Source organism: Orbicella faveolata, unplaced genomic scaffold (genome assembly GCF_042242905.1).
Source record: "Orbicella faveolata isolate gen_17 unplaced genomic scaffold, um_ofav_v1 contig_46, whole genome shotgun sequence".
Lineage (NCBI taxonomy): Eukaryota > Metazoa > Cnidaria > Anthozoa > Scleractinia > Merulinidae > Orbicella > Orbicella faveolata.
In genome coordinates this window covers 16,479,689-16,506,623 of record NW_028301576.1, presented here as the reverse complement: position 1 = coordinate 16,506,623, position 26,935 = coordinate 16,479,689, and the positions used below count along the sequence as shown (strand labels likewise).

General features: G+C 42.1%; 1 protein-coding gene across 3 annotated transcripts; it reads right to left on the bottom strand.

Moving 5' to 3' along the window:
* Positions 1-26,726, bottom strand: LOC110040296 (EGF-like repeat and discoidin I-like domain-containing protein 3). Of its 3 annotated transcripts, XM_089278316.1 has the most exons (14): positions 26,602-26,726; positions 15,501-15,573; positions 14,696-15,021; positions 13,736-13,877; positions 12,208-12,533; positions 9,266-9,410; positions 8,903-9,081; positions 7,964-8,107; positions 6,495-6,642; positions 5,851-6,179; positions 5,308-5,449; positions 2,819-3,144; positions 882-1,025; positions 1-149 (listed from the first exon to the last, which is right to left on the bottom strand). In XM_089278316.1, exons 9-14 carry the CDS (start codon positions 6,523-6,525, stop codon positions 141-143), a joined length of 981 nt encoding a protein of 326 aa, XP_089134442.1. In that variant the 5' UTR covers positions 6,526-6,642; positions 7,964-8,107; positions 8,903-9,081; positions 9,266-9,410; positions 12,208-12,533; positions 13,736-13,877; positions 14,696-15,021; positions 15,501-15,573; positions 26,602-26,726; the 3' UTR covers positions 1-140. The 3 variants fall into 3 exon arrangements, with proteins under 3 accessions (XP_089134442.1, XP_089134441.1, XP_089134443.1); XM_089278315.1 differs by lacking the exon at positions 1-149 and having other exon boundaries at positions 867-1,025; XM_089278317.1 differs by lacking the exons at positions 1-149; positions 882-1,025; positions 2,819-3,144; positions 5,308-5,449; positions 5,851-6,179 and having other exon boundaries at positions 6,521-6,642.
* Positions 26,727-26,935: the final 209 nt, after the last annotated feature.

Genomic DNA, 26,935 nt, shown 5'->3' with positions numbered 1-26,935 from the left:
TTTTGATTTTGGAAAGCTCTTTATTCTATACTCTACGAACTTGAAGATGTTCCAAACAAAACCCCTACAACTACTCCATGTACTTCAAGTTGCTGCACCGTCTCCCGTTTCTACGGCGCCTGACTGAGCTTTTCTCTTCCTCAGATGCCCTTAAAAATGATATTACACCTTCATCACTGAATGCTAGACTACGAGTAGTCGGTTTTTGTTCCTGAAATCCTTCACGGGTGGCACTCAGTTAATATTGTGCAAATTAGGGAATAAACGAGGAGGGAATGGGGAGAGGCGCCTGCGCTTCTCGCGGCTCGCCGCTCGATCGAGAAGACGAACTTCTCGCTGGCTAGGAAAGAAAGAGACTGCTACGCAGTCTAACTGGATGCCCACACCTTCATTAAATTAAAATTAAATGGTATAACATTTTACTGTCTAATTTTTCTAATTAAAGTCCTTGCAAAAGAGACTCGCATTTGGTCAATTCTTGGAAACTAAAAAATATCGCTTCTTCTGAACCAATACATATAGCTTACGCCCACTTCTAAAACTTATTTATACTACATCAAGTTAAAACAAATAATAACTATCAATGTGCTCGCAAATATATATTAACCAACAGAGACTTTTAAAATTTCATTTCTCTATTTTCCTTTATTTAGTATTTAAATATATCAGACAACCGACAAACTTATCGCTTCTCGGACAAATCCGGGCACAAATATCCGAGCATATTTTCCAAATACATATGACAGATAGAAGATGGGGACCCACAACCGAAGCTTGCGGAACACCGCATGATAAACTCAAGCAAAAGGAAGGAATCTCAGGTCCCGAGTGGAGAAAAACTGTTTTCGGTTAACATCATTTTTATCTCAGCCCTCTCTCACCTTGATCGGACAGCCGTACAGCTCAGCACGCATGCTGATATGGCTGTGCCATGTCAACGGATGGATTCGGACAAAGCGGGCATGGAATGGCGGGAAGATCTTGTGAACAACAATGGAGTCCCGATCAAAGTTGCCCCGAAAAAGCTTAAATAAAAAATGAAATTAAATAACAGTTAAATCACGGATTTGAAATAAATTACTATCTATCTCTTTGCCGAGAGCAGACTGCTAATTTAGAATAGGCAATATTCGTATTCTCAGCTCGTTATTAGACTGGAACTAGCTTGCAATGGAGGCTCAGGTATCAGCATTTGAAAAGACCCCACCTTAGCCTCAAGTTGTAGGCTAGTTTATGTGATCAGCGTGACCCATATGTGTCACGCGTTGTCGGCTTCAACTCGTCAGTGACAGCTGGAAAGAAAGCCGACTTCGGTAAATAACTTAAACCTTGGCCTCAGTATTTCATACACAAGTTCATCCGATAACTGTTATATAACATCACTCTTGCTACTTTATCACACACTTAATGACTAATGACTCAACGATATCCTGATAAAACGTACAATGAGATTATGAAAATCTCGAGCACGTAATCTCATTCCTTAAGTATATGTCTACTTGTCTTTTAAAACTTTAACAACGTTTCGAAACTGCTACTTTGAAAAGGCAAGGAGGCAGCAGATCGCATACTGCTGGGCAACTCACAATCAACTACAGAATAGATAGTGGGTAGCGTAGCCAATCAGAGAACGGCATTCGTGGTAGAACGTCAATAGATTTACACTAAAAACTCTTGTTGCCGTCTGTTGCACAAAACTAGGTCCGTCCACCACATATTTCTTGGAACATCGGAAGCAAATTTTTAAGAAAAGCAAAGAAAAAAAAAACACATTTTGGTTTCAACGAGTTTTGTTTGCTTTCCTAGCTAATTATTTAATTTACTGGTCCCTACTCGTCTCTTTGAATTCGAAGATGCTAGATAAACAATAGACTCCATTTGGGGCGAAAATATGCTCGGATATTGGTCCGCGGACATTATTTGTTCTGAGAAGCAAACAATTTTCCGAGAGCGAAGCTCGAGGAAAACTGTGAGCTTGGAGGAACAGAAAATGTGTTAAGAACAAATATCCGAACATATTTTCGAGCCAAGTAAAGGCTATTGTGTATATTATCCTGAAAATATTTTTAGCAACATGTGTGGTTTTGAAAATTGGGGAATATCACTCGGATATTCCCCAGTTTTAGCTGGGGAATATTCAGTCACGTGACGCTTTTAGACCAATCGCCCACGAGCGAAAATATTTGATGAATTTTAAAGCCCCGGCCAAGCGATCGCAACATTTCAATCCAACATATCGTAACATTGTTGGGTGCAACATGTTGCGTGCGTTTGGCCACCCTGTTGCGATGTGTTGCGACATGTTGCGACATGTTGGGTGTTGTTGGCTTAAATTTGAAACTGGTCAAATTTTTCATGCAACGTTTGTGGATGTTGCATGATGTAGTCGTTTGGCCAGGTTCGTGCAACAATGTTGCACCCGGGCATGCGCACTAGTTCGATTTTCAATACTCAACATGTCGCAACACGTCGCAGCAGGGTGGTCAAACGCGTGCAACGTGTTGCGCCCAACAATGTTGCGATATGTTTTGCTGAAATGTTGCGATCGTTTGCCCGGAGCTTGAAAATGCTGGGCCAATGATGTTGCGACATGTTGTGTTGAAATGTTGCGATTATTTGGTCGGTGTTTAAGTGTTTTTATACACCATCCTTAAACGCTTTTTAATCAAATAAGTAATGGACAAATCACTGTGTGGATTGTCATGAAGTATAAGCGCATAAAACTAGGAAACCTTATTTCCCATCTTATGTTCTACTAGGCCGGACAGGCTGAAAATGAATCAGAGACGAGGAATAATGTAGTCAAAACTATTATTACCTTCTTTTTACCGCGCACTGTGTACTGAACCCAGAAAGAACCTGCGAGGCTGTAAGACAGCGAGTAACTAGTTATCCATTGAGAAGCATCTTGTCTTCCTTGTGTCGCTACTTTAGTAACGGTTGTGGGAGTTCCAAGATCAATCTGTAGCCATTGGTTGACGTTATTCGTCTTGGCACACCAGGATCCTACCCTACCTGAAGCAGCTGCCAAGTTTAAACGGGCGAACGTGGCGGCACAAACAGCGCTGTGAACAGTTGAGGCAGTCAAGGCACTGGCTGGAATTCGACCATCTTCAATCCCGAGTGACATGGAACACTGATAGCCTAAAAGTAAAACGACAGTAACAAACATGATGATTAAAATGATCATTAGTGTGTCAAGGGCAGCTAAACTTCCCTCAGTCTGAAGGAGATAAATGCAAACAGTCTTGTTTTGAAAATCTGTTTCTGTTAAAAAAAAATTTTAAAAAAACAGTCTTACAAGCTTCCACAATTTCTTTCGGTTAATTTACTACTTTACAAGAGTAACGTTGCGCTGAATTACGTAAAAATCTAAGATTCTTAAGTAAATGCAGTATTTTCTAAATGTAATATTTTCCGACATACTTATTGATATGTTTCTGTTTGCTGCAATCATTAGCCCCCAAACTGTAAACCGTTTTTCGCATTTTATATTGCATAAGAGTAAAAAAATAATATAAACAAACAAATATATCGCGAAAATTCAACATTTCGTTGCCAAATATGCATTATAAATACAATCCTAACCAACAGCAAATAGGCACTAAATTAATCTAAAAATTAGTGACCTTTATAACTGGGTGAAAAAAAAGTCGCCAAAAGTTTTGCTTTGGTTACACTGTACGTAGAATCTTAAAACTCGAAAATTTGAGTAGGATCACTCGGTACTTTACTTTCAGATGCAGGTAAGACCAACCATTTTTGACACGCAGATTCCTTACAATAACTAACCCTCTGAATATTCAATGAATCTCTCCTCTACTCACTGAAAATTTCTAACACTATGACGCTTTTGACGTCATTGCAATTTTGCGTGCCGAAGTCTTTTTTTTTCGTTCAGCTATGTATTAATGGAGTTTTTATGCTACTAAACATAGCAATAAAAGACAAGATAATGTCAGAATTAACCTCTGGTTAATTTGTCTATAGTAAAATTTCAATGGAACGGGTATGCCCTCAAGGATCGTTTTTCGGTCCCTTAATATGGAACATTTATCAGAACGATATGTCAGCTCATGTTAAAGACGCAAATTTAACCATGTATCCTGATGATCACCAAATGTACGTCAAAGGAAGAGACCATGAAGCAGTAGGACGCAGATTGAAAACTCATGGCCAGCAAGCACTGTCCTGGTGTTCGAATAATTTTCTACTGGCCAATCCAGACAAGTGTCAGTCTCTAAACATCAATCTATGGAAACTCGATAAGGACAAGAGCGACAAAGCACTGAACATAAACGATGTAGACATTGTGAATACTGAATTAATCAAACTACTAGGAGTTCACATAGATGACAATCTCAACTCTACTGAGCATATTAGCAAATTATGTACTAAGGCAAGCCAGAAAGTTGGAGTACTCTCTCGTCTTTTAAACTTTTAAGTTTAAATATCCTGCAAGGCTAAGCTGCTACCGTATAGATCCTTTATACTCCCTTATTTAACTTACTGCCATCTAACCTGGCATTTTTGCAAGTCATCAGACAAACGGAAGTTAGCCACGAATACAAGAACGAGCCTCAACGGTGATATTTAAATCCCACTCCGATACATATGAATAACTTCAGGACGTGCTGATAAACCTTCTCTATATAATAGAGGGCTTCAGGATCTCACAGCGCTTGTGTACAAAGTCAAACATGGTCTTGTACCTGATTGCGTTTCCGATCTATTTGTCCGCAAAGGCCCTATACACTCGCTGCGGAATAGCGACTTCGTATTACCACGTTTTAGAACTATACGCTATGGCAAACACTCTGTTAGACATCTCGGGCCATTCTTACGGTCAAAACTTACCAAAAATCAAAGAGATTCGACTAGTTTAGCTGTTTTTATAAAAAGAAAATAAGAAAACTGAACCTTGCGGACATTTTAACTAACAACAGCAATTGCTGTCATCTTTGTAGCCAATAGAATTATTTTAATTTTTACAATTTTATCTTGTACATAAGCTAACATAGGATCTCTCATACTCATTAAGTTTTTTATCATTTTCCTGTAAATATTCAAATTTGAAAAGTACCGTTTGTCAATTAGTGTTGCTATTTTACTAGCGTCCCCAATTAGTCAAATAAAGGTTTTATTTACTTACTTACAGGTTAATGGAAACTGAGAGCGGACGAAGGTCAACATTTAGATTTATCCATCGCCAGGTGACCATAAATTAACCAATAAGAGCGCGCGTTAGATTCATGCAACTGAACACAAGCTACATAACAAAACATTTTATACACCGGCTATAATTACCTTCCTGGCAACCGTACACTTCTGCTCTCGTGCAAATGTGACTTGACCAAGTCTTGGGGTGGAAACGAAGATACTTGGCTTGAACTGGCGAATGCAGAGAATGATAAACTGGAGTGTTACGGTCGATGTTACCTCCAAACACCTGGTAAATTCGGAAGGCTCGAGTCAAATGTTTTCCAGAAAAAAAAAACATAGCGTTAAAATGACACAGTTTTAAGCCCTTTCCCATACAAGCCTTAAAGCATTTACTTTTGATGACGTACCTACAAAGACACTGACAACTTAAGTCTCTTGATTGTGTTAATTCATGGGCACGATAATATTTCTGCTCATACCATGTGTCACGGATCTATTTTGCTGCTCAGAAGGGGGACTTGTACTTTGCCCCTTCACGGCTCGTTGTCGACCGAAACGGAATGTCAAAAAGCTCACCAACGCAACCAAAACAGAAGAAGAGAAAAATCATTTTATTACTCACACCTGTATCTTCATGTTCCCTAAAGAGGAAATCAAGATGACCTCAACCAAGATTGTATTTCATACCTTGATGTGTCCATCAACAAGTCTGTACCAGGCCCAATGTGATCCATCAACGCTGTAGGACAAACTGTAGCTCGTTACCCGGTGATCACCATCATACCTCCCCTGAGTCGCCACTTTGGTGACTGTCGTTTCCCGGCCAAAGTAAATCTGCAGCCATTCATTACCATTGTTAGTGCGCGTGCACCAGGCCCCGACCTTACCCGAAGCTGGGATCTTGTTAAGGCGGGAAAACTGGGGAATGTGATTGGCGTCATGGTATGTCGATGCAGATATTGCGCTGTCTGGAAGATGGCCACTCTCCATTCCCAGAGGTAGAAAACAACTACGAGCTGTTAAAAAACCGGAAAATTGAAATATTACAGAAGCCATATAAGGAAATTCACTTACATAGTACCTGAGTTTCTAAAAAGGACAGTAAGTCATAGCCTTGAATACTGTAGAATGGCTTATAACAACATGCAATGACCCTCCATTGAAGAGATAAAAGGACAGTGTGTGGATTTCTTATTGCTGCAACGCGGTCACCAAACCAATCCGTCTATCGTTAGAATGAGCTGATTTAAACAGTAACTCAAATTCAACTCTATCGTCAGAATATGTTTCCTTCTGCGAAGTTTGGTATATAAAAAAATCAATCGTTTCACCTTCTCTGCAACCATAAATCTCTACTCGCATCGAGATGTGACCAGCCCAAGCTTTAGGATGGAACCGAACACTTCTGGCAAAAACCCGAGTGTCTGGATTGAAGAAATGCTTTGCAACTGTGGCTCTGTCGCTGTTGCCTAAGAACGTCTGCAGATAGAATCAGTCAGACAATCAATGAGTCAACCAACCAGTCAATCAATGAACCAACCACCCACCCAACCAACCAACCAACCAACCAATCAATCAATCAAACAATCAATCAATCAATCAATCAATAAGTCAATCAGTCAGTCATTCAATCGTTCAGTCGTTCGGACGGACGGTTGGTCGGTCAGTCGGTCGGTAAAAAATTAATGATTTATTCAATCAATCAATCAATCAATCAATCAGACGATCAATTAGGCGCTTAGGCCCGGGTCGGTCGCACTAGAGCCAATTTTGTTTGTATAAGTAATAAATCTGTCAACAAGTAGCGTAAAATAAGTGCGACCCCAGTTTCAAAAACTTGCCAAATTTTTGCAGATTGCCAAAATTTCGCCAATCTTCAAAGAAACCGAAGTGCTGCCTCGGAGGCTTCCAAATTTTGGCAAAGCAAACAATTTTTTTACTTTAACCATTTAACTGCCATATTTGTTAAAACATGCCTGGATAAAATTACGGCGAGAAAATAACTTTGACGGTTAGTCCAGTTTGGCGCGTGCGATGGCGGGACAAAATCATTTTTTATGCGGTCCGTCTGACGCTTTTTTTAGTTATTTCAATGCAGACGAGGAATAGGAGCGGCGTTTTTATTCAAATTCTTATGACTCATACCCTGGATCCGGTTACTGGCAGTAATTTGAAGAGATGGTTTCAGCGAGACAATCTTCTTCGATCGCAAGTGGCGCAAGCAACAACACAAACGCAAGCCGAGCAAAACTGCTCGTCCAATTATGGGCCGGAATTCACGAGTTACTGTATAGCGGAGAGTCAAGAACATACAGCATGGATAAAAATCTGCGAAGAGTTAAACTCTCGCATGATTACTAATTGAGAAATGCAGATCTTGTTAAATATATTTCAATCAGTAACGTTTTGGTTCCAGCATGTTGGCCTAATGCGACCACTGCCAAAATTTGGAACTTGCGAAATTTTTGCCAATTTTTTTCCTCGCCAAAAATTGGAAATATTTTAAACAAACAAAATTGGCTCTAGTACGACCCGGGCCTAAGTCTACCAATAAGTCAGTTCCAAAGTCATTGTTAGAATTGGATCAATTTCTGCCGGGACTTGTTGACGTGGTAAACTTGACTGATCTGTGTTCAGTCTGTATAGAACTATCATAATACTGAATCCTCAATCCCCAGGCTTGATATGCTCTCTTCACAAAACAGTTTGCTTCCAGTTTATCTTGACTAATCGAATTAGCGCAAAATGGAAACTACTACAGAAATGTCATCTTCAGTACTCTTGTTTTTTCAATAAATACCTTGACTTGACTGTTTTCCCGGATGTAAACCCAATTGAAGTCGTCTGCGGTGTAAGCCAATGAGAAACTGGTCACCCATTGATTAGCATCATGTCGACCCTGAGTGGCCACGCCTCTTATATTGTGCAACTGGCCAAGGTTTACCTGAGATGAAATGAATTCCTTACAAGGTGGCAAAATATGGCATATCCGATCTCTAATTGCAATCGCCATTAATAACATTTAGCTCAACAAACGTTTAGCCTAAACCGATTTCAAACAGTTTCCATAGTCTTAAAAATTCGCAATGTATTAAGTCTATTAAAGATGTTTAGTAAAAGACGAGGAGCAACTGCAGAATACTCGGCTTCTTTGAACCTACACTATGGAAAAAAGTAAGATACAAGCACCCTTTTTCGAGTTCCAGTACTATATCTGAAGTCCAATGTGCAAATCTGAAAAGGATCAACACTTAAATTTGGCTTTGATGTGCTTATTGTGCCGCGACAAATCAGATGGTAGAAGAAACCACAGAGATTAATTGCAGGCGGTTAAATTATTCATTTCATATCCTGATGACGGAATGACATTTCACAAATAACTCTGGTGTTCACTTCTCTCTGATTCACAGTCTATTCCACATTAAATTTGATCAGGAAAAATTTTGAAAGGTTATTCGAGTCTACAGGCTGAAATTACTTTACATTTACGTACGGAATCTTCTTTGCTTCACTTTCCGGATTTTCCTGTGCGTACACTTTGAATTTCTCGCGGTAACTTATTAGTTTATGGAGTCAGAATGGAGTGTGGAAAGTTTGTTCGCATGTTTATTTTCAATTAATCTAACTTAACGTTCAGAAACTGTTTGCAGAGGGAACAAGGAGTTGACGGAAAGGAATCTTGATTTTACTTTCAAGGTACATTGATTTACTTCGTGAAATGAACGGTCCTAATTTATACCTGAAGCCACTGGTTGGCATTATTCTGACCAGCTGCCCAACAAGATTTCCCGCCACTTGGTAATAAGTTGAGTCTGCCTCTATTTGGAAGATAGCTGGAACTTGCTCAGGACGAAGCTGTGAATGCTTCATCAGGAATTCTACCGTCCTCCACCCCCACAGGCATAAGACAGTTCTTCACTGAAGGAAGAAGAAGAAGAAGTAAAAAAAAATCTTAAAATATATAAAATATAAAACACCTTGGGCAAGGATAAATTGAGACTTTGTCAAGGGCTTTGAAGGTATACAAGCATTTAGCAGTAAAAACTTTCAGCGCCAGTTTTCAGACGAGAGATTAAGGTTATTTGTCATCTAATGAACTTACCTTTTCGGCAGCCATACAGTTCAACTCTAAGGCAAGGTATATTATGATTGTGGGTCTTTGGATGAAAGCGGATGAAGCGAGCATCAATGTGAGGTCTAAGAGAGTGTGCAATGACAGTGTTTCTGTCAGTGTTCCCAGCAAAGACCTGAAGTAACAACAGTTTAGCACTATCAAATGCCAGACTTCAATAACTCGCCAACCACATTTAAAACTGTCTACTCGTGATATGCCTTCCTAAGGCTAGTCCCTCAGAGGGGCATGCAACTGAACAACTGTATAATAGATGAACAAGATAAAGCATCACTCTCCTTCGATCAAATGAAAACCTCAAAACTAACTGCTTTTTCTTCTTTTCTATACTGAAAGAAATTGACAGTGTAAACGTTAAAGTAAGAGAAACGCCCCATAAAAAGATAATTGTTTTGATCATTCTATTTTTCAAGTGTACATTGAATTTCTAAGATTGCTGGTTTTCGATATTAAGGTTGCGTTCTGGACTTTACAACAGGAGTTTGAAAATGCATGTATGTGCTAAAAAGCGGGCATAAACATTATCACACAGAAAGACATGAAATATGTCTTGCACAAGTTCACTGATAGGGGCTACATCATCTGGTTTTTTGGAAGATACAAAACTATTTGACACCATAATATTTGAACATTAATCGCAGTAGTTAAAGATTTGCATTTAGGGAGTAGCAATTTACCTTGAGTTCAGTTGATTTGAACAACCCTTTTATTTCCTCTCAAAAACTCCCATATGAAAAGGTCGGGGATGTAAATTCAAATATAATCTCATTTATAGTGGTCATGCACTTAGCTATACAAGTACTAAGCTTTGCTAGTTTATAGGCATGCCACTCAAACAATGGAAACAAATATTTCAAGTAAACGTAACATAGTTAAAAATCCCAACCTGGCAGGAGGCAGACCAGTTAACTATTTACAAAGCGTGACCGAGGATTTGAACTCGGGACTATCGAGAAACAAATCCCGCCAGTGGCCGGGTGGAGGCCTTGAACCGGGGACCTCCGGACTACAACACCAGCGCCCTAAACCACTCGGCCACGCTGCCTCCGATTTTTCTCGTCGAAAAATCTGAATTAAACCCCTAAAGGAGACCAATCTGAACGTGGCTCAAGCTTAATTTCAAACCTAAAAGATACCACTTAAGGTAATTCCTCTGAAAAAGTGACAATAGATTTTTGTTCAAACTTTGTCTACTGAATATTTGTCATATGATAACTTCAAATTTGAAATAAAAAAGGGGGGTGCCCATGCTCATTAAGGAGCAGTGAGGCATTGAAAATGCCCCATTTTGGCATTATTTAATGTTTATTATAAGAACGCATTCCCAGTAATTGTAACATCTATGTGAGCCCGGACTCATAAGAACACGCATTAAACTATAGTCAATACATTGTGTCGAACACAAACAAACGTTTTAAGTTTGATTCAGACAGAAAGCTAAATCCTTGGTTAAAAATTTGAACCAAATTTCTTGACGTGGTTACCGACTGCCAAATAGAAAAGACCACCGGTATCTGCTATTTTTTCTTATTTATTCAATTTTCAGCAATAGAAATTAGATCAGTCTTTTCTCACGCAAAGCTTATGATTAGTTGATTACAATGACTGGAAAAAAAATTGGGGTGCCCGTGCTCGTTGGTGAGCTAGAACCATTTTTCAACTGACAGAGCTCAATATCAAGGCAAATCCGTCATGTTTTCAATGTGCGCGTGCACGAGCGCGCGCTAATGACGCCATAAATTATGCGCAGTAAGGATGCGCAATGCAAATGTGAGGAATGACCTTAAATGGGCACAGGCTCGAGTACCAACCGCTGTTCAGGAAAGGAGCCCGCGTTAGTAGAGCGGACAAGAGAGACCGGGAGAAATCGAAAAAAAGAACATTTAACAACACAAACTTTGGTGTTTCGATGGTTAAGCTGACGTATGTGCCGTTGCCATGGCAACATAAATAAATATAAACAGGTCTTTAAAATCGGTTTTGTTTATTTGCAGAAAATCTAGTCATAAGAATTTTCTTTATAATTTGCATGCAACAAGTTTGTAACGATTCTCACAAGTTAACACCATTTTGCTAATAATTTAACAGAGAGATCTTTAATTATCTCCTGTTGAAGGTTCACTGGAATATCTAGAATTTCCTTTGTTAAAGTTCAATTATTTTCAGTTCAATACTCCAGTTACTTATTTCCCGAAGTATTTTCGTGCCAAATTTCGTGAAATAGGAAATAGGCGTATTTCCGAGAGTGCAATTTTCATTCAATCGCAATTTTTTGACTTGCTACGCATGCACTGCATTTAACTGGGTTCTTTCCGTAAGAAAGAAAAAGCTGAGAATTGCTGGGTTGTTTACATCGTTACCTTTTCTAACATATCTTTGTAATAAAAGACTAAGGCCATCAAAACGTTGCGTTCAATTATAGAGAAAAATAGCACAGATACTGCGGGTGTTGAGTAAATAAAATGATCGCTCTATTGACGGCATGTTTGTTTTTTGCAATCCTTGTGCGCGCGCTGAATTACATCAGCGAAACCGCGCGCGAAAACTGTGTTCGGCCACCTTAAATGGGGGTGAAAAGGGGGTCGGGGATCTTCCAGTAGTAAACATACTACCAAGTCATACTGATCAGAATTTTCAAAACAACAGTGATATCGAGAAGAAAACTGCTTTTACATTTAAAATAACTTGGGCAACTTGCTATTTATATCAGTTTAAACTATGCTAAAAAGCAGATATCGGATGTTCCTCAGTTGGCCACTGTACATTGATACTGTTGTGGTTGGTCTCTGCACATACTTTTTCTGGATCATGTCTAAATTCTGTAAATTTTATGATATATGCATAAGTAACTTAATATATAAGGAGGATTTTTCACATTAGAGGACATTTCAGAAATGTTACATGTAGCTTACCTTTTCAGTAGCACGTTGTTTGTAGCTAATCCAGTGCATTCCATCCACACTGTATGAAAGCGTGTACGTTTTAACCCTGTCCTCAGTGTTGTACCGGCCTTGAGTTGCCACTTTTGTAACTGCAGTGATTTCTCCCAAGTCTATCTGAAGCCACTGATTAGTGCTTTTATGTTTTGGACACCAGGCACCAACATGTTTGCCATCAGACAAAATGTTCAGTCTTGCAAGCGAAGGTCTGTGGTTGTTGTCATGACTACCAGAAGCTGTAAACGCACCGTCAGGGATGCGTTTGTCTTCCATACCGAGTGACACTGAACAACTGTGAACTAAAACAAAAAAAATTGCGATAAGCTCATATCTCTGACAAGCAATTCTGATCCACCATTATCCACTTAAAACTCAAAGATAATATCTATATACCATAGTTAAGTCATGTTTGAGTGACAAACTCTCCATAAACCATTTAATTTACTTTCATATTCAAAGGACCCTAGCCAGCCACACCTTTGTTTTTGTTTATATGCGAGAGTTTGGCTATTATAGTTTATTCGGAACATGTCGAAACGAAGGAAATCACTATGAAACCGCTAAAGATAATCAAACATACTTTCAGGAACACAACTTAAAGTAACGCGACAAGATTTGGCTTCGCCTTCACGATCAAATGATCAGTAATTTCGATGGCATCGAAAATGGCGGAGGCTGGCTAGTGTCGTTTAAGTGTCTTCACAATTTCCTTTAAGCAAATATGAGCTCATATGCAAAAATAATTATAGGAAAACAGCAATATCTACTGATGCTCTTGGTTGTGGCCAAATATAAACATAGGCACGCAAGGCATGCAAGAGTTAATTTTTTGTGAGTTCAAAGCCCCTGGAGGTAGCAGCACTCAGTGGATTCTTAACAGTTATGATAAGGCTAATCAATCAAGTTTGTTTCGTTACGATGTACAGAGCCTATTTGGTGACAAAAACTCAGTTACAGGAAAAGTTTTGTTACTTTATGACGTAAGTTTACCTCTTTGAACTACGCAAGGAATCTGTTTCAAAGCGAAAGAACCACTGTATCGCCTTAAGGCCTAAACTAAAGGCCGCCGCAAACTAGCCTACTAGCTTAACCGTAGTAAACGTGCCATCGGCGTCGCCATCGGCCTCGTTTTGTTTGTAGAAAAACAAAGACGTCCAGCCGTTCTAAAATCAGGATGAAATCTTCACACACATGATTCACCTATACAAGCAGCAATTTGATTGGTTGTCTTTAGTAGCCCTAATCTGATTGGTGTAACAAACATACATCTCTAACTCATTCAATGACCCGCTCATAACATTGCCCAGACCCGATGACTTAGAGATATTTTTTACAAGAAAATAACTCAAAAATCGGAGCAAGGAATAAGCCAAATTTTTCCATCAATCTCAAAGAGTGTTTTGGAATATGGAAGGCCGCAATATTCTTACGAGACCTCCAGCTTTCTTTAGGATCTAATGCAGTTCATGTGCTAGCATATATACAGGATTAACACACATACCATTTCTGCAGCCATACACTTCGACTCTCATAGACGTATGTCCATGGTAGGTCTTGGGGTGAAATCGAATGAGTCGAGCACTGAATGCTGTCACGAGTAGATGTTCAGTGACTGTATTTCTGTCCTTGTTTGCTGGAAAAACCTGAGAATTATATAGCACAATAACAAGGTTGAGAATTGCCCACTCAAAAGTAAGAAAGAAACAACATTCGTGATTTGTTTTTACAGTGCACCTGCATCATGTAATCATGTACATAGATCTAGATGCACAACATACGTTAGTAAATTCTGCAACAGATCTGAGTGTCTGCTAGGAACTGGAACTGATCTGGAAAGAACACCAATCTGGAAGAGCTGTTATATGAAATGCAGCTACAATTTTCTGATTACATTTGAAATTCATATAAAGTCCTGAGATCTTACTAAGCCGATGGGAGTTTATGGGCTATTCAATTAAAAACATCCTTAATTAAAGGAAGTAACAGTACATCAATTAGCTACCTTGAGCTATAAACATAGCTTTCATTTGGAATCTGGATATGTTAATTTTTGTCAGTTACACAACGTGTAATGAGTCCAATTATTTTGGATATAAGACTGACTTACCACATTTTTAAAATGAATGTTCCAGTTTTAAGGTTCACTTAGCAAAATTAGATGATTGACTGTTAAACTGAATGTGGTAGTTGTTACAGGCCTTGAATTTTTATGATGCTTGTCAGTTTTGTTTAAATGGGAAGTCTTACAAGAGGTTTTATGATCTGCGATACATTATATGCCGGTTCACTAGAAATGCCACTCAAAACCACCAGTTCTACTGTTAAGTGGTGACTCCAAGTGAAACCAACGTTGAATTGTACGTGTATTAGAACGCACTTCATCCCATAAACTCAGGCAACCGAACTGATTGTCATATTTGATTATCACGCTGCACATTCAAGGCTGAAATATTCCCCTTACCCACGTCACACTGTTTTCCTTGTACTCGGCCCAGTGCATCCCGTCCAAGCTGTAAGAGAGAGTGTATTTGGTTACCCACTGATCAGCGTCTTGTCGTCCTTGTGTAGCTACCTTGGTCACTTGTACCAGTTCTCCAAAGTCTATTTGAAGCCACTGTTTGCCATCATTAGCCTTCGCTGCCCAGGATCCATATCCCTTGCTATCAGAATGTATGTTCAATCTTGAACGGGCAGGACCATGTTTGGCTTGGGAAATGGAAGAAGCAGAAAATGCTCCATCTGGTACATGACCATTTTCCACGCCGAGAGGAAGGGAACAGCGGTAAACTGGAAATAAATACAATGACAAAATGTAACCATTTAGTACTGTAAGTGACGATTTTTGTCTTTCATTACTAGCAGTCTATTAAGAAACTTAAGGTCTCAGGGATCTACCGTGGAATCCCGATTTTACGAACCTCTAAGAGAAGCGAAAATTGGTTTGAGAAATCGGGGGTAAAATTACAGTGTTCGATTCAGGGGAGGCAAACGACTTTTGCTTGAACTATTGGGACTGAGGAATGAAAACTCGAGGTTTCGAGAAATCGGGATTTTACTGCATTTGTGACTACATTACACAAGGAGTTCTAACGATTTAACTTGTGTGCTTTTTGCCTAAGTGAACATTAACAAAAATTAAAATGGCAGGCATAGCATCAAGTTTAACTGTATCAGGTTTTATTGGGTTAGAATTTTACAATTAGGGCTGTACATTCCTAGCTAAACCACGAATAAAAGTGCCCCATTTGAAAAGGTGTGCTGCTTACCTAACAAAGGGTTGGTATAAATACTTCTTTTCTGAAGCTTGTCTGGCTTATGGCTCAGACCAGTGGTTTCAAACTGAAAAATAAAACACAGAGGCTCTCAAGACAATAGCCTGCGAACAGGCTCCCAGAGAAGACGGAAAATATAAATTCGGCGAGCGCGAAATCAAGAATGAGCGAAGCGATCGGGGCGGGACAGGGGAGCCTGTGGACTTTGTTTTTGATGTGCCTATCCGCCCTGTAACAAATCAGTCAATGAGGTAATTGGACCTGTCAAGAAGCCACATTTTCTGTACTTGTAAACAGTTCTAATCGACCTAATCAAACAGCCGGGCCCGGCGCCCGGCCCGGCGTCATAATATAGAGTGCAAGTAAGCATGTTCACGGAATATTTCAAACTTTGTCCCTCCAGAGCTAATACTTAGAGAGTTTAAAGCATAATTTGCAATACTGAAATGAGCCTAAATAAATTATAAGCACATGATAGAGGTGTCAAACTCAGCAAAGCGACATGCAAACAACAGCGGAAAGTCCGGAAGCCATGCCTTTGACCTCTAAAACAAATTTGCTATAGCACAGCCAAACGGCTTCTACTTAAAATTCCTCTTCATAACAGAGCATAAAGTTCCCTTCAGAATCACTTGTGAAATGACGAAAGATCGAGAGACGGCAATTAAAAGAGAACGGCAAATGCACAATTGCCACGAACTGTGGGAGTCGTGTAGGGCGGTCAACCGCAGTTTACAGAGACCTGTCAAATGTTTATCTCAAAGATGTCAACAATCAGCGATTTAGCCAATCATACCATGGTACCAGGAGCTGGTATCATAGAACAGCGGCATCAATAGAATGTCTACAGGCTCCCTCGCTTCGTTCGGGCTCATCGGGAGCCTGTTCGCAGGCTATCAAGACAAAGGTGTAGAATGTAAATTGCTCTCGATCATTAACAGATTTAAGCTCTGTGTTTTGTTTGTTCATTTACCTTCCACTAATTAAGACTTCAAACAACAAATATGATACTTCTGCTTTAGTTTGTTTTCCTTTCAGTTGTTGTAATTAACATGATAAATTTGTTTTTCTGGCAAAATAAGACTTTCATTCTCTTTTAAACACGGCCGTCGTTGGTAGCATCTATGAATGACATCTTTGATAGTTGACTTATTTCAATGAAAGAAACCAACAATTCGTGTTATTAAGTAAAGGAAAGGTTTGTCAGTTTATGCGAGAAAAATTGGTCAATTAAAGCGTTGCGAGACAAAAAAAATTGCAAAAACACACCCTCTGATATCCCAAAGTTTAAGTTACTTTAGCTCCACAGACCTTGAAAATTTCAATGATCTGAAAACAGCTATCCCAAGCTCCTTGGGAGCCGTAAAAAATTAAAGAAATCTTATAAGGCATTCCGTAAAAGCGCAAGTTTAAGAGCAACAGTAGTATGTTACAGTACGAATCATGGCAACGAAATACGAACGTCCTCTTCGATTACAAAAAATCGATTAAAACGCCAAGCACCAAGCAACTAAAGGAGGCCAAGAAGCTCAATTAAGCAAAGCACCCCAAGTAAGCAAAAAGCCTCAAGTAAGCCAAGCAGCTCAAGTAAGCCAAGCAGCTCAAGTAAGCCAAGAAGCTCAAGTAAGCCAAACAGCTCAAGTAAGCCAAGCACCTCTAGTAAGCCAAGCAGCTCAAGTAAGCAAAGCACCTCAAGTAAGTCAAGCAGCTCAAGTAAGCCAAGCAGCTCAAGTAAGCCAACCAGCTCAAGTAAGCCAAGCAGCTAAAGTAAGCCAAGCAGCCCAAGTAAGGTAAGCAGCTCAATTACGCCAAGCACTTCAAGTAAGCCAAGCACCTCAAGTAAGTCAAGCACCTCAAGAAAGGTAAGCACCTCAATTAAGCCAAGCAGCTCAAGCAAGCCAAGCAGCTCTAGTAAGCCAAGCAGCTCAAGTAAGCAAAGCACCTCAAGTAAGTCAAGCAGCTCAAGTAAGCCAAGCAGCTCAAGTAAGCCAAGCAGCTAAAGTAAACCAAGCAGCCCAAGTAAGGTAAGCAGCTCAATTACGCCAAGCACTTCAAGTAAGCCAAGCACCTCAAGTAAGCCAAGCACTTCAAGTAAGCCAAGCACCTTAAGTAAGCCAAGCAGCTCAAGTAATTCAAGCAGGTCAAATAAGCCAAGCACCTCAAGTAAGCCAAGCAGCTCACGTAAGCAAAGTACCTCAAGTAAGCAAAAAGCCTCAAGTAAGCCAGGCAGCTCAAGTACGCCAAGCAGCTCAAGTAAGCCAAGCAGCTCAAGTAAGCAAAGCAGCTCAAGTAAGCAAAAAGCCTCAAGTAAGCCAGGCAGCTCAAGTAAGCCAAACAGCTCAAGTAAGCCAAGCAGCTCAAGTAAGCCAAGCACCTCAAGTAAGCCAAGCAGCTCAAGTGAGCTAAGCAGCTCAAGTAAGCCAAGCAGCTCAAGTAAGCCAAGCAGCTCAAGTAAGCCAAGCAGCTCAAGTAAGCCAAGCAACTCAAGTAAGCCAAGCAGCTCAAGTAAGCCAAGCAGCTCAAGTAAGCCAAGTAGCTCAAGTAAGCCAAGCAGCTCAAGTAAGCCAAGCAGCTCAAGTAAGCTAAGCAGCTCAAGTAAGCCAAGCACCTCAAGTAAACCAAGCAGCTCAAGTAAGCAAAAAGCCTCAAGTAAGCCAGGCAGCTCAAGTAAGCCAAGCAGCTCAAGTAAGCCAAGCAGCTCAAGTAAGCCAAGCAGCTCAAGTAAGCCAAGCAGCTCAAGTGAGCTAAGCAGCTCAAGTAAGCCAAGCAGCTCAACTAAGCCAAGTAGCTCAAGTAAGCCAAGCAGCTCAAGTAAGCCAAGCAGCTCAAGTAAGCTAAGCAGCTCAAGTAAGCCAAGCAGCTCAAGTAATCCAACCAGCTCAAGTAAGCAAAAAGCCTCAAGTAAGCCAGGCAGCTCAAGTAAGCCAAGCAGCTCAAGTAAGCCAAGCAGCTCAAATAAGCCAAGCAGCTCTAGTACGCCAAGCAGCTCAAGTAAACCAAGCACTTCAGGAAAGCCAAACACCTTAAATAAGCCAAGCACCTTAAGTAAGCGAAGCCCCTCAAGTGAGCCAAGCAGCTCAAGTAAGCCAAGCACCTAAAGTAAGCCAAGCACCTTAAGCAAGCCAAGTACCTCAAGTAAGCCAAGCACCTGAAGTAAGCCAAGCACCTCAAATAAGCCAAGCAGTTCAAGTACGCCAAGCACCTCAAGTAAGCCAAGCACCTCAAGTAAGCCAAGCAGCTCAAGTAAGCAAAAAGCCTCAAGTAAGACAGGCAGCTCAAGTAAGCCATGCAGCTCAAGTAAGCCAAACAGCTCAAGTAAGCCAAGCAGCTCAAGTAAGCCAAGCAGCTCAAGTAAGCCAAGCAGCTCAAGTAAGCCAAACAGCTCAAGTAAGCCAAGCAGCTCAAGTAAGCCAAGCAGCTCAAGTAAGCCAAGCAGCTCAAGTAAGCTAAGCACCTTAAGCAAGCCAAGTACCTCAAGTAAGCCAAGCACCTGAAGTAAGCCAAGCAGTTTAAGTACGCCAAGCAGCTCAAGTAAGCCAAGCAGCTCAAGTGAGCTAAGCAGCTCAAGTAAGCCAAGCAGCTCAACTAAGCCAAGCAGCTCAAGTAAGCCAAGCAACTCAAGTAAGCCAAGCAGCTTAAGTAAGCCAAGCAGCTCAAGTAAGCCAAGCAGCTCAAGTAAACCAAGCAGCTCAAGTAAGCCAAGCAGCTCAAGTAAGCAAAAAGCCTCAAGTAAGCCAGGCAGCTCAAGTAAGCCAAACAGCTCAAGTAAGCCAAGCAGCTCAAGTAAGGCAAGCAGCTCAAGTAAGCCAAGCAGCTCAAGTAAGCCAAGCAGCTCAAGTAAGCCAAGCAGCTCAAGTAAGCAAAGCAGCTCAAGTAAGCAAAAAGCCTCAAGTAAGCCAGGCAGCTCAAGTAAGCCAAACAGCTCAAGTAAGCCAAGCAGCTCAAGTAAGCCAAGCACCTCAAGTCAGCCAAGCAGCTCAAGTGAGCTAAGCAGCTCAAGTAAGCCAAGCAGCTCAAGTAAGCCAAGCAGCTCAAGTAAGCCAAGCAGCTCAAGTAAGCCAAGCAGCTCAAGTAAGCCAAGCAGCTCAAGTAAGCCAAGTGGCTCAAGTAAGCCAAGCAGCTCAAGTAAGCCAAGCAGCTCAAGTAAGCTAAGCAGCTCAAGTAAGCCAAGCAGCTCAAGTAAGCCAAGCAGCTCAAGTAAGCCAAACAGCTCAAGTAAGCCAAGCAGCTCAAGTAAGCCAAGCAGCTCAAGTAAGCCAAGCAGCTCAAGTAAGCCAAGCACCTTAAGCAAGCCAAGTACCTCAAGTAAGCCAAGCACCTGAAGTAAGCCAAGCAGTTTAAGTACGCCAAGCAGCTCAAGTAAGCCAAGCAGCTCAAGTGAGCTAAGCAGCTCAAGTAAGCCAAGCAGCTCAACTAAGCCAAGCAGCTCAAGTAAGCCAAGCAACTCAAGTAAGCCAAGCAGCTTAAGTAAGCCAAGCAGCTCAAGTAAGCCAAGCAGCTCAAGTAAGCCAAGCAGCTCAAGTAAACCAAGCAGCTCAAGTAAGCCAAGCAGCTCAAGTAAGCAAAAAGCCTCAAGTAAGCCAGGCAGCTCAAGTAAGCCAAACAGCTCAAGTAAGCCAAGCAGCTCAAGTAAGGCAAGCAGCTCAAGTAAGCCAAGCAGCTCAAGTAAGCCAAGCAGCTCAAGTAAGCCAAGCAGCTCAAGTAAGCAAAGCAGCTCAAGTAAGCAAAAAGCCTCAAGTAAGCCAGGCAGCTCAAGTAAGCCAAACAGCTCAAGTAAGCCAAGCAGCTCAAGTAAGCCAAGCACCTCAAGTAAGCCAAGCAGCTCAAGTGAGCTAAGCAGCTCAAGTAAGCCAAGCAGCTCAAGTAAGCCAAGCAGCTCAAGTAAGCCAAGCAACTCAAGTAAGCCAAGCAGCTCAAGTAAGCCAAGCAGCTCAAGTAAGCCAAGTAGCTCAAGTAAGCCAAGCAGCTCAAGTAAGCCAAGCAGCTCAAGTAAGCTAAGCAGCTCAAGTAAGCCAAGCAGCTCAAGTAAACCAAGCAGCTCAAGTAAGCAAAAAGCCTCAAGTAAGCCAGGCAGCTCAAGTAAGCCAAAAAGCTCAAGTAAGCCAAGCAGCTCAAGTAAGCCAAGCAGCTCAAGTAAGCCAAGCAGCTCAAGTAAGCCAAGCAGCTCAAGTGAGCTAAGCAGCTCAAGTAAGCCAAGCAGCTCAACTAAGCCAAGTAGCTCAAGTAAGCCAAGCAGCTCAAGTAAGCCAAGCAGCTCAAGTAAGCCAAGCAGCTCAAGTGAGCTAAGCAGCTCAAGTAAGCCAAGCAGCTCAACTAAGCCAAGTAGCTCAAGTAAGCCAAGCAGCTCAAGTAAGCCAAGCAGCTCAAGTAAGCTAAGCAGCTCAAGTAAGCCAAGCAGCTCAAGTAATCCAACCAGCTCAAGTAAGCAAAAAGCCTCAAGTAAGCCAGGCAGCTCAAGTAAGCCAAGCAGCTCAAATAAGCCAAGCAGCTCTAGTACGCCAAGCAGCTCAAGTAAACCAAGCACTTCAGGAAAGCCAAACACCTTAAATAAGCCAAGTACCTTAAGTAAGCGAAGCCCCTCAAGTGAGCCAAGCAGCTCAAGTAAGCCAAGCACCTCAAGTAAGCCAAGCACCTTAAGCAAGCCAAGTACCTCAAGTAAGCCAAGCACCTGAAGTAAGCCAAGCACCTCAAATAAGCCAAGCAGTTCAAGTACGCCAAGCACCTCAAGTAGGCCAAGCACCTCAAGTAAGCCAAGCAGCTCAAGTAAGCAAAAAGCCTCAAGTAAGCCAGGCAGCTCAAGTAAGCCATGCAGCTCAAGTAAGCCAAACAGCTCAAGTAAGCCAAGCAGCTCAAGTAAGCCAAGCAGCTCAAGTAAGCCAAGCAGCTCAAGTAAGCCAAACAGCTCAAGTAAGCCAAGCAGCTCAAGTAAGCCAAGCAGCTCAAGTAAGCCAAGCAGCTCAAGTAAGCCAAACAGCTCAAGTAAGCCAAACAGCTCAAGTAAGCCAAGCACCTCAAGTAAGCCAAGCAGCTCAAGTAAGCCAAGCAGCTCAAGTAAGCCAAGCACCTTAAGCAAGCCAAGTACCTCAGGTAAGCCAAGCACCTGAAGTAAGCCAAGCAGTTTAAGTACGCCAAGCAGCTCAAGTAAGCCAAGCAGCTCAAGTGAGCTAAGCAGCTCAAGTAAGCCAAGCACCTCAAGTAAGCCAAGCAGCTCAAGTAAGCCAAGCAGCTCAAGTAAGCCAAGCACCTTAAGCAAGCCAAGTACCTCAGGTAAGCCAAGCACCTGAAGTAAGCCAAGCAGTTTAAGTACGCCAAGCAGCTCAAGTAAGCCAAGCAGCTCAAGTGAGCTAAGCAGCTCAAGTAAGCCAAGCACCTCAACTAAGCCAAGCAGCTCAAGTAAGCCAAGCAACTCAAGTAAGCCAAGCAGCTCAAGTAAGCCAAGCAGCTCAAGTAAACCAAGCAGCTCAAGTAAGCCAAGCAGCTCAAGTAAGCAAAAAGCCTCAAGTAAGCCAGGCAGCTCAAGTAAGCCAAACAGCTCAAGTAAGCCAAGCAGCTCAAGTAAGGCAAGCAGCTCAAGTAAGCCAAGCAGCTCAAGTAAGCCAAGCAGCTCAAGTGAGCTAAGCAGCTCAAGTAAGCCAAGCAGCTCACCTAAGCCAAGTAGCTCAAGTAAGCCAAGCAGCTCAAGTAAGCCAAGCAGCTCAAGTAAGCTAAGCAGCTCAAGTAAGCCAAGCAGCTCAAGTAAGCCAAGCAGCTCAAGTAAGCAAAAAGCCTCAAGTAAGCCAAGCAGCTCAAGTAAGGTTAGCCAAGCAGCTGAAGTAAGCCAAGCAGCTCTAGTACGCCAAGCAGCTCAAGTAAACCAAGCACTTCAGGAAAGCCAAACACCTTAAATAAGCCAAGCACCTTAAATAAGCCAAGCACCTTAAGTAAGCGAAGCACCTCAAGTGAGCCAAGCAGCTCAAGTAAGCCAAGCACCTAAAGTAAGCCAAGCACCTTAAGCAAGCCAAGTACCTCAAGTAAGCCAAGCACCTGAAGTAAGCCAAGCACCTCAAATAAGCCAAGCAGTTCAAGTACGCCAAGCAGCTCAAGTAAGCCAAGCACTTCAAGCAAGCCAAGCAGCTTAAATAAGCCAAGCACCTCAAGTAAGCCAAGCAGCTCAAGTAAGCCAAACAGCTCAAGTAAGCAAAAGCCTCAAGTAAGCCAGGCAGCTCAAGTAAGCCAAGCAGCTCAAGTAAGCCAAGCAGCTCAAGTAAGCCAAGCAGCTCAAGTAAGCCAGGCACCCCAAATAAGCCAAGCAGCTCTAGTACGCCAAGCAGCTCAAGTAAACCAAGCACTTCAGGAAAGCCAAGCACCTTAAATAAGCCAAGCACCTTAAGTAAGCGAAGCACCTCAAGTGAGCCAAGCAGCTCAAGTAAGCCAAGCACCTAAAATAAGCCAAGCACCTTAAGCAAGCCAAGTACCTCAAGTAAGCCAAGCACCTGAAGTACGCCAAGCACCTCAAATGAGCCAAGCAGTTCAAGTACGCCAAGCAGCTCAAGTAAGCCAAGCACCTAAAGTAAGCCAAGCACCTTAAGCAAGCCAAGTACCTCAAGTAAGCCAAGCACCTGAAGTAAGCCAAGCACCTCAAATAAGCCAAGCAGTTCAAGTACGCCAAGCAGCTCAAGTAAGCCAAGCACCTAAAGTAAGCCAAGCACCTCAAGTAAGCCAAGCAGCTCAAGTAAGCAAAAAGCCTCAAGTAAGCCAGGCAGCTCAAGTAAGCCATGCAGCTCAAGTAAGCCAAACAGCTCAAGTAAGCCAAGCAGCTCAAGTAAGCCAAGAAGCTCAAGTAAGCCAAGCAACTCAAGTAAGCCAAACAGCTCAAGTAAGCCAAGCAGCTCAAGTAAGCCAAGCAGCTCAAGTAAGCCAAGCACCTTAAGCAAGCCAAGTACCTCAAGTAAGCCAAGCACCTGAAGTAAGCCAAGCACCTCAAATAAGCCAAGCAGCTCAAGTACGCCAAGCAGCTCAAGTAAGCCAAGCACCTAAAGTAAGCCAAGCACCTTAAGCAAGCCAAGTACCTCAAGTAAGCCAAGCACCTGAAGTAAGCCAAGCACCTCAAATAAGCCAAGCAGTTCAAGTACGCCAAGCACCTCAAGTAAGCCAAGCACCTCAAGTAAGCCAAGCAGCTCAAGTAAGCCAAGCAGCTCAAGTAAGCCAAGCAGCTCAAGTAAGCTAAACAGCTCAAGTAAGCCAAGCAGCTCAAGTAAGCTAAGCAGCTCAAGTAAGCCAAACAGCTCAAGTAAGCCAAACAGCTCAAGTAAGCCAAGCAGCTCAAGTAAGCCAAGCACCTAAAGTAAGCCAAGCAGCTCAAGTAAGGCAAGCAGCTCAAGTAAGCCAAGCAGCTCAAGTAAGCCAAGCAGCTCAAGTAAGCAAAGCAGCTCAAGTAAGCCAAACAGCTCAAGTAAGCCAAACAGCTCAAGTAAGCCAAGCAGCTCAAGTAAGCCAAGCAGCTCAAGTAAGCCAAACAGCTCAAGTAAGCCAAGCAGCTCAAGTAAGCCAAGCAGCTCAAGTAAGCCAAGCAGCTCAAGTAAGCCAAGCAGCCCAAGTAAGCCAAGCAGCTCAAGTAAGCCAAGCAGCTCAAGTAAGCCAAGCAGCTCAAGTAAGCCAAGCAGCTCAAGTAAGCCAAGCAGCTCAAGTAAGCCAAGCAGCTCAAGTAAGCCAAGCAGCTCAAGTAAGCCAAGCAGCTCAAGTAAGCCAAGCAGCTCAAGTAAGCCAAACAGCTCAAGTAAGCCAAGCAGCTCAAGTAAGCCAGGCAGCTCAAGTAAGCCATGCAGCTCAAGTAAGCCAAACAGCTCAAGTAAGCCAAGCAGCTCAAGTAAGCCAAGCAGCTCAAGTAAGCCAAGCAGCTCAAGTAAGCCAAACAGCTCAAGTAAGCCAAGCAGCTCAAGTAAGCCAAGCAGCTCAAGTAAGCCAAACAGCTCAAGTAAGCCAAGCAGCTCAAGTAAGCCAAGCAGCTCAAGTAAGCCAAGCAGCTCAAGTAAGCCAAGCAGCTCAAGTAAGCCAAGCAGCTCAAGTAAGCCAAGCAGCTCAAGTAAGCCAAGCAGCTCAAGTAAGCCAAGCAGCTCAAGTAAGCCAAGCAGCTCAAGTAAGCCAAGCACTTCAAGTAAGCCAAGCACTTCAAGTAAGTCAAGCACCTCATCAAGTACGCCAAGCAGCTCAAGTAAGCGAAGCACCTCAAATAAGCCAAGCAGCTCTAGTACGCCAAGCAGCTCAAGTAAACCAAGCACTTCAGGAAAGCCAAGCACCTTAAATAAGCCAAGCACCTTAAGTAAGCGAAGCACCTCAAGTGAGCCAAGCAGCTCAAGTAAGCCAAGCACCTCAAATAAGCCAAGCAGTTCAAGTACGCCAAGCAGCTCAAGTAAGCCAAGCACTTCAAGCAAGCCAAGCAGCTTAAATAAGCCAAGCACCTCAAGTAAGCCAAGCAGCTCAAGTAAGCCAAACAGCTCAAGTAAGCAAAAAGCCTCAAGTAAGCCAGGCAGCTCAAGTAAGCCAAGCAGCTCAAGTAAGCCAAGCAGCTCAAGTAAGCCAAGCAGCTCAAGTAAGCCAAGCAGCTCAAGTAAGCCAAGCACCCCAAATAAGCCAAGCAGCTCTAGTACGCCAAGCAGCTCAAGTAAACCAAGCACTTCCGGAAAGCCAAGCACCTTAAATAAGCCAAGCACCTTAAGTAAGCGAAGCACCTCAAGTGAGCCAAGCAGCTCAAGTAAGCCAAGCACCTAAAGTAAGCCAAGCACCTTAAGCAAGCCAAGTACCTCAAGTAAGCCAAGCACCTCAAATAAGCCAAGCAGTTCAAGTACGCCAAGCAGCTCAAGTAAGCCAAACACTTCAAGCAAGCCAAGCAGCTTAAATAAGCCAAGCACCTCAAGTAAGCCAAGCACCTCAAGTAAGCCAAGCAGCTCAAGTAAGCCAAACACCTCAAGTAAGCCAAACACCTCAAGTAAGCCAAGCACCTCAAGTAAGCCAAGCAGCTCAAGTAAGCCAAGCACCTCAAGTAAGCCAAGCACCTCAAGTAAATCAAGCACCTTAAGTAAGCCAAGCAGCTCAAGTAAGGCAAGCACTTCAAGTAAGCCAAGCAGCTCAAGAAGCAAAGCAGCTCAAGAAAGCCAAGCAGCTCAAGTGAGCAAAGCAGCTCAAATAAGCAAAGCACCTCAAGTAAGCCTGGCAGCTCAAGTAAGCTTAGCAGCTCTAGTAAGCAAAGCAGCTCAAGTAAGCCAAGCAACTCAAGTAAGGTAAGCAGCTCAAGTAAGCAAAGCAGCTCTAGAAGGCCAAGCGCTTCAAGGAAGCCAAGCAACTCAAGTAAGTACGTCAAGCATCTCAAGAAAGCCAAGCAGTTCAAGTAAGCTAACAATCACAGAAATTCATTTGTGCCTTTTTTAGAATGGAGTAATAAAACGTACATGTACCAATTCTTCTTTTGTGGGCCGGGTGAACCTTTTTCTTGAAACAAAATTTACGAATAAGAAAATCATCGCAAAAAAAAACAACAACAACAACAAAAAATGGTGAAAAGTGGACTAAATATTCTTGGTTACCGACGCTTAAAAGGCCCCTGAAATGTTCCGTAGATTCAATATCTTCATTATCAGTTTACACATAGAGAAAAGAAAAAAAAAAAGTAGAATTGTTGTCGAAATCGTGATGGTTCTAATATCCGTAAAATATGAGTAAAGAAAAAAATGTGTTGCGGCTGAGTTTCAAATTTGTATTTTACTGATTTCAACTGAATGTTCAACCGAAGCAAGAAATTTTGTCTCTCTATACCACTCTTCTTATAGCGTATTCAAAACCAAACAAAAACGACGAGAAAAATAATAATAATAATAAAAATAACATACAAACGTTTGCCACAGATTTTACGGATTTGATTTTTTTTCGCATTGCCGATTACTTTATCTTTCTTAAGCCGGAACGATAAAATCTTGGGAACGAAAATGCCCCCGTTTTATACGCGCGTAAAAGAAAGCTTGCGAGTTTTGGTGCAATAGAAAGCCGTTTCATTTGGGCGAAAAAACGTGTCTGAAATGTGCGTGATATCCGGATTGTAAAGCATTATTGAAATAATTCATACCTTTGAAGCAGTTTCTTTTGCGCGAGAGAGTAGCATCGCCGATGCCACGATAAAAACCTTTACCAAGAAACGCATCATCCTGAACGAAGGTCTTCTTGAAGTCCTTTATTTCCTCAGTTAACAGAGGCTCGAGGAAATGACAAAGGTCGCCGGAGAAAAACATCAATAAAAATGAATTGTCCTATTGTTTTCAAAAACTCGAAAAATCTCGCACAAGTTATTTACAATCTTACTGTGTTTGAAGGTACATTCTATGACTGAGGGAAAGAGGGTGAGAGGCTAGTTAGGGCAGCGGTAAACATACCTCAAAGAATTGGCATACGTGAAACATACG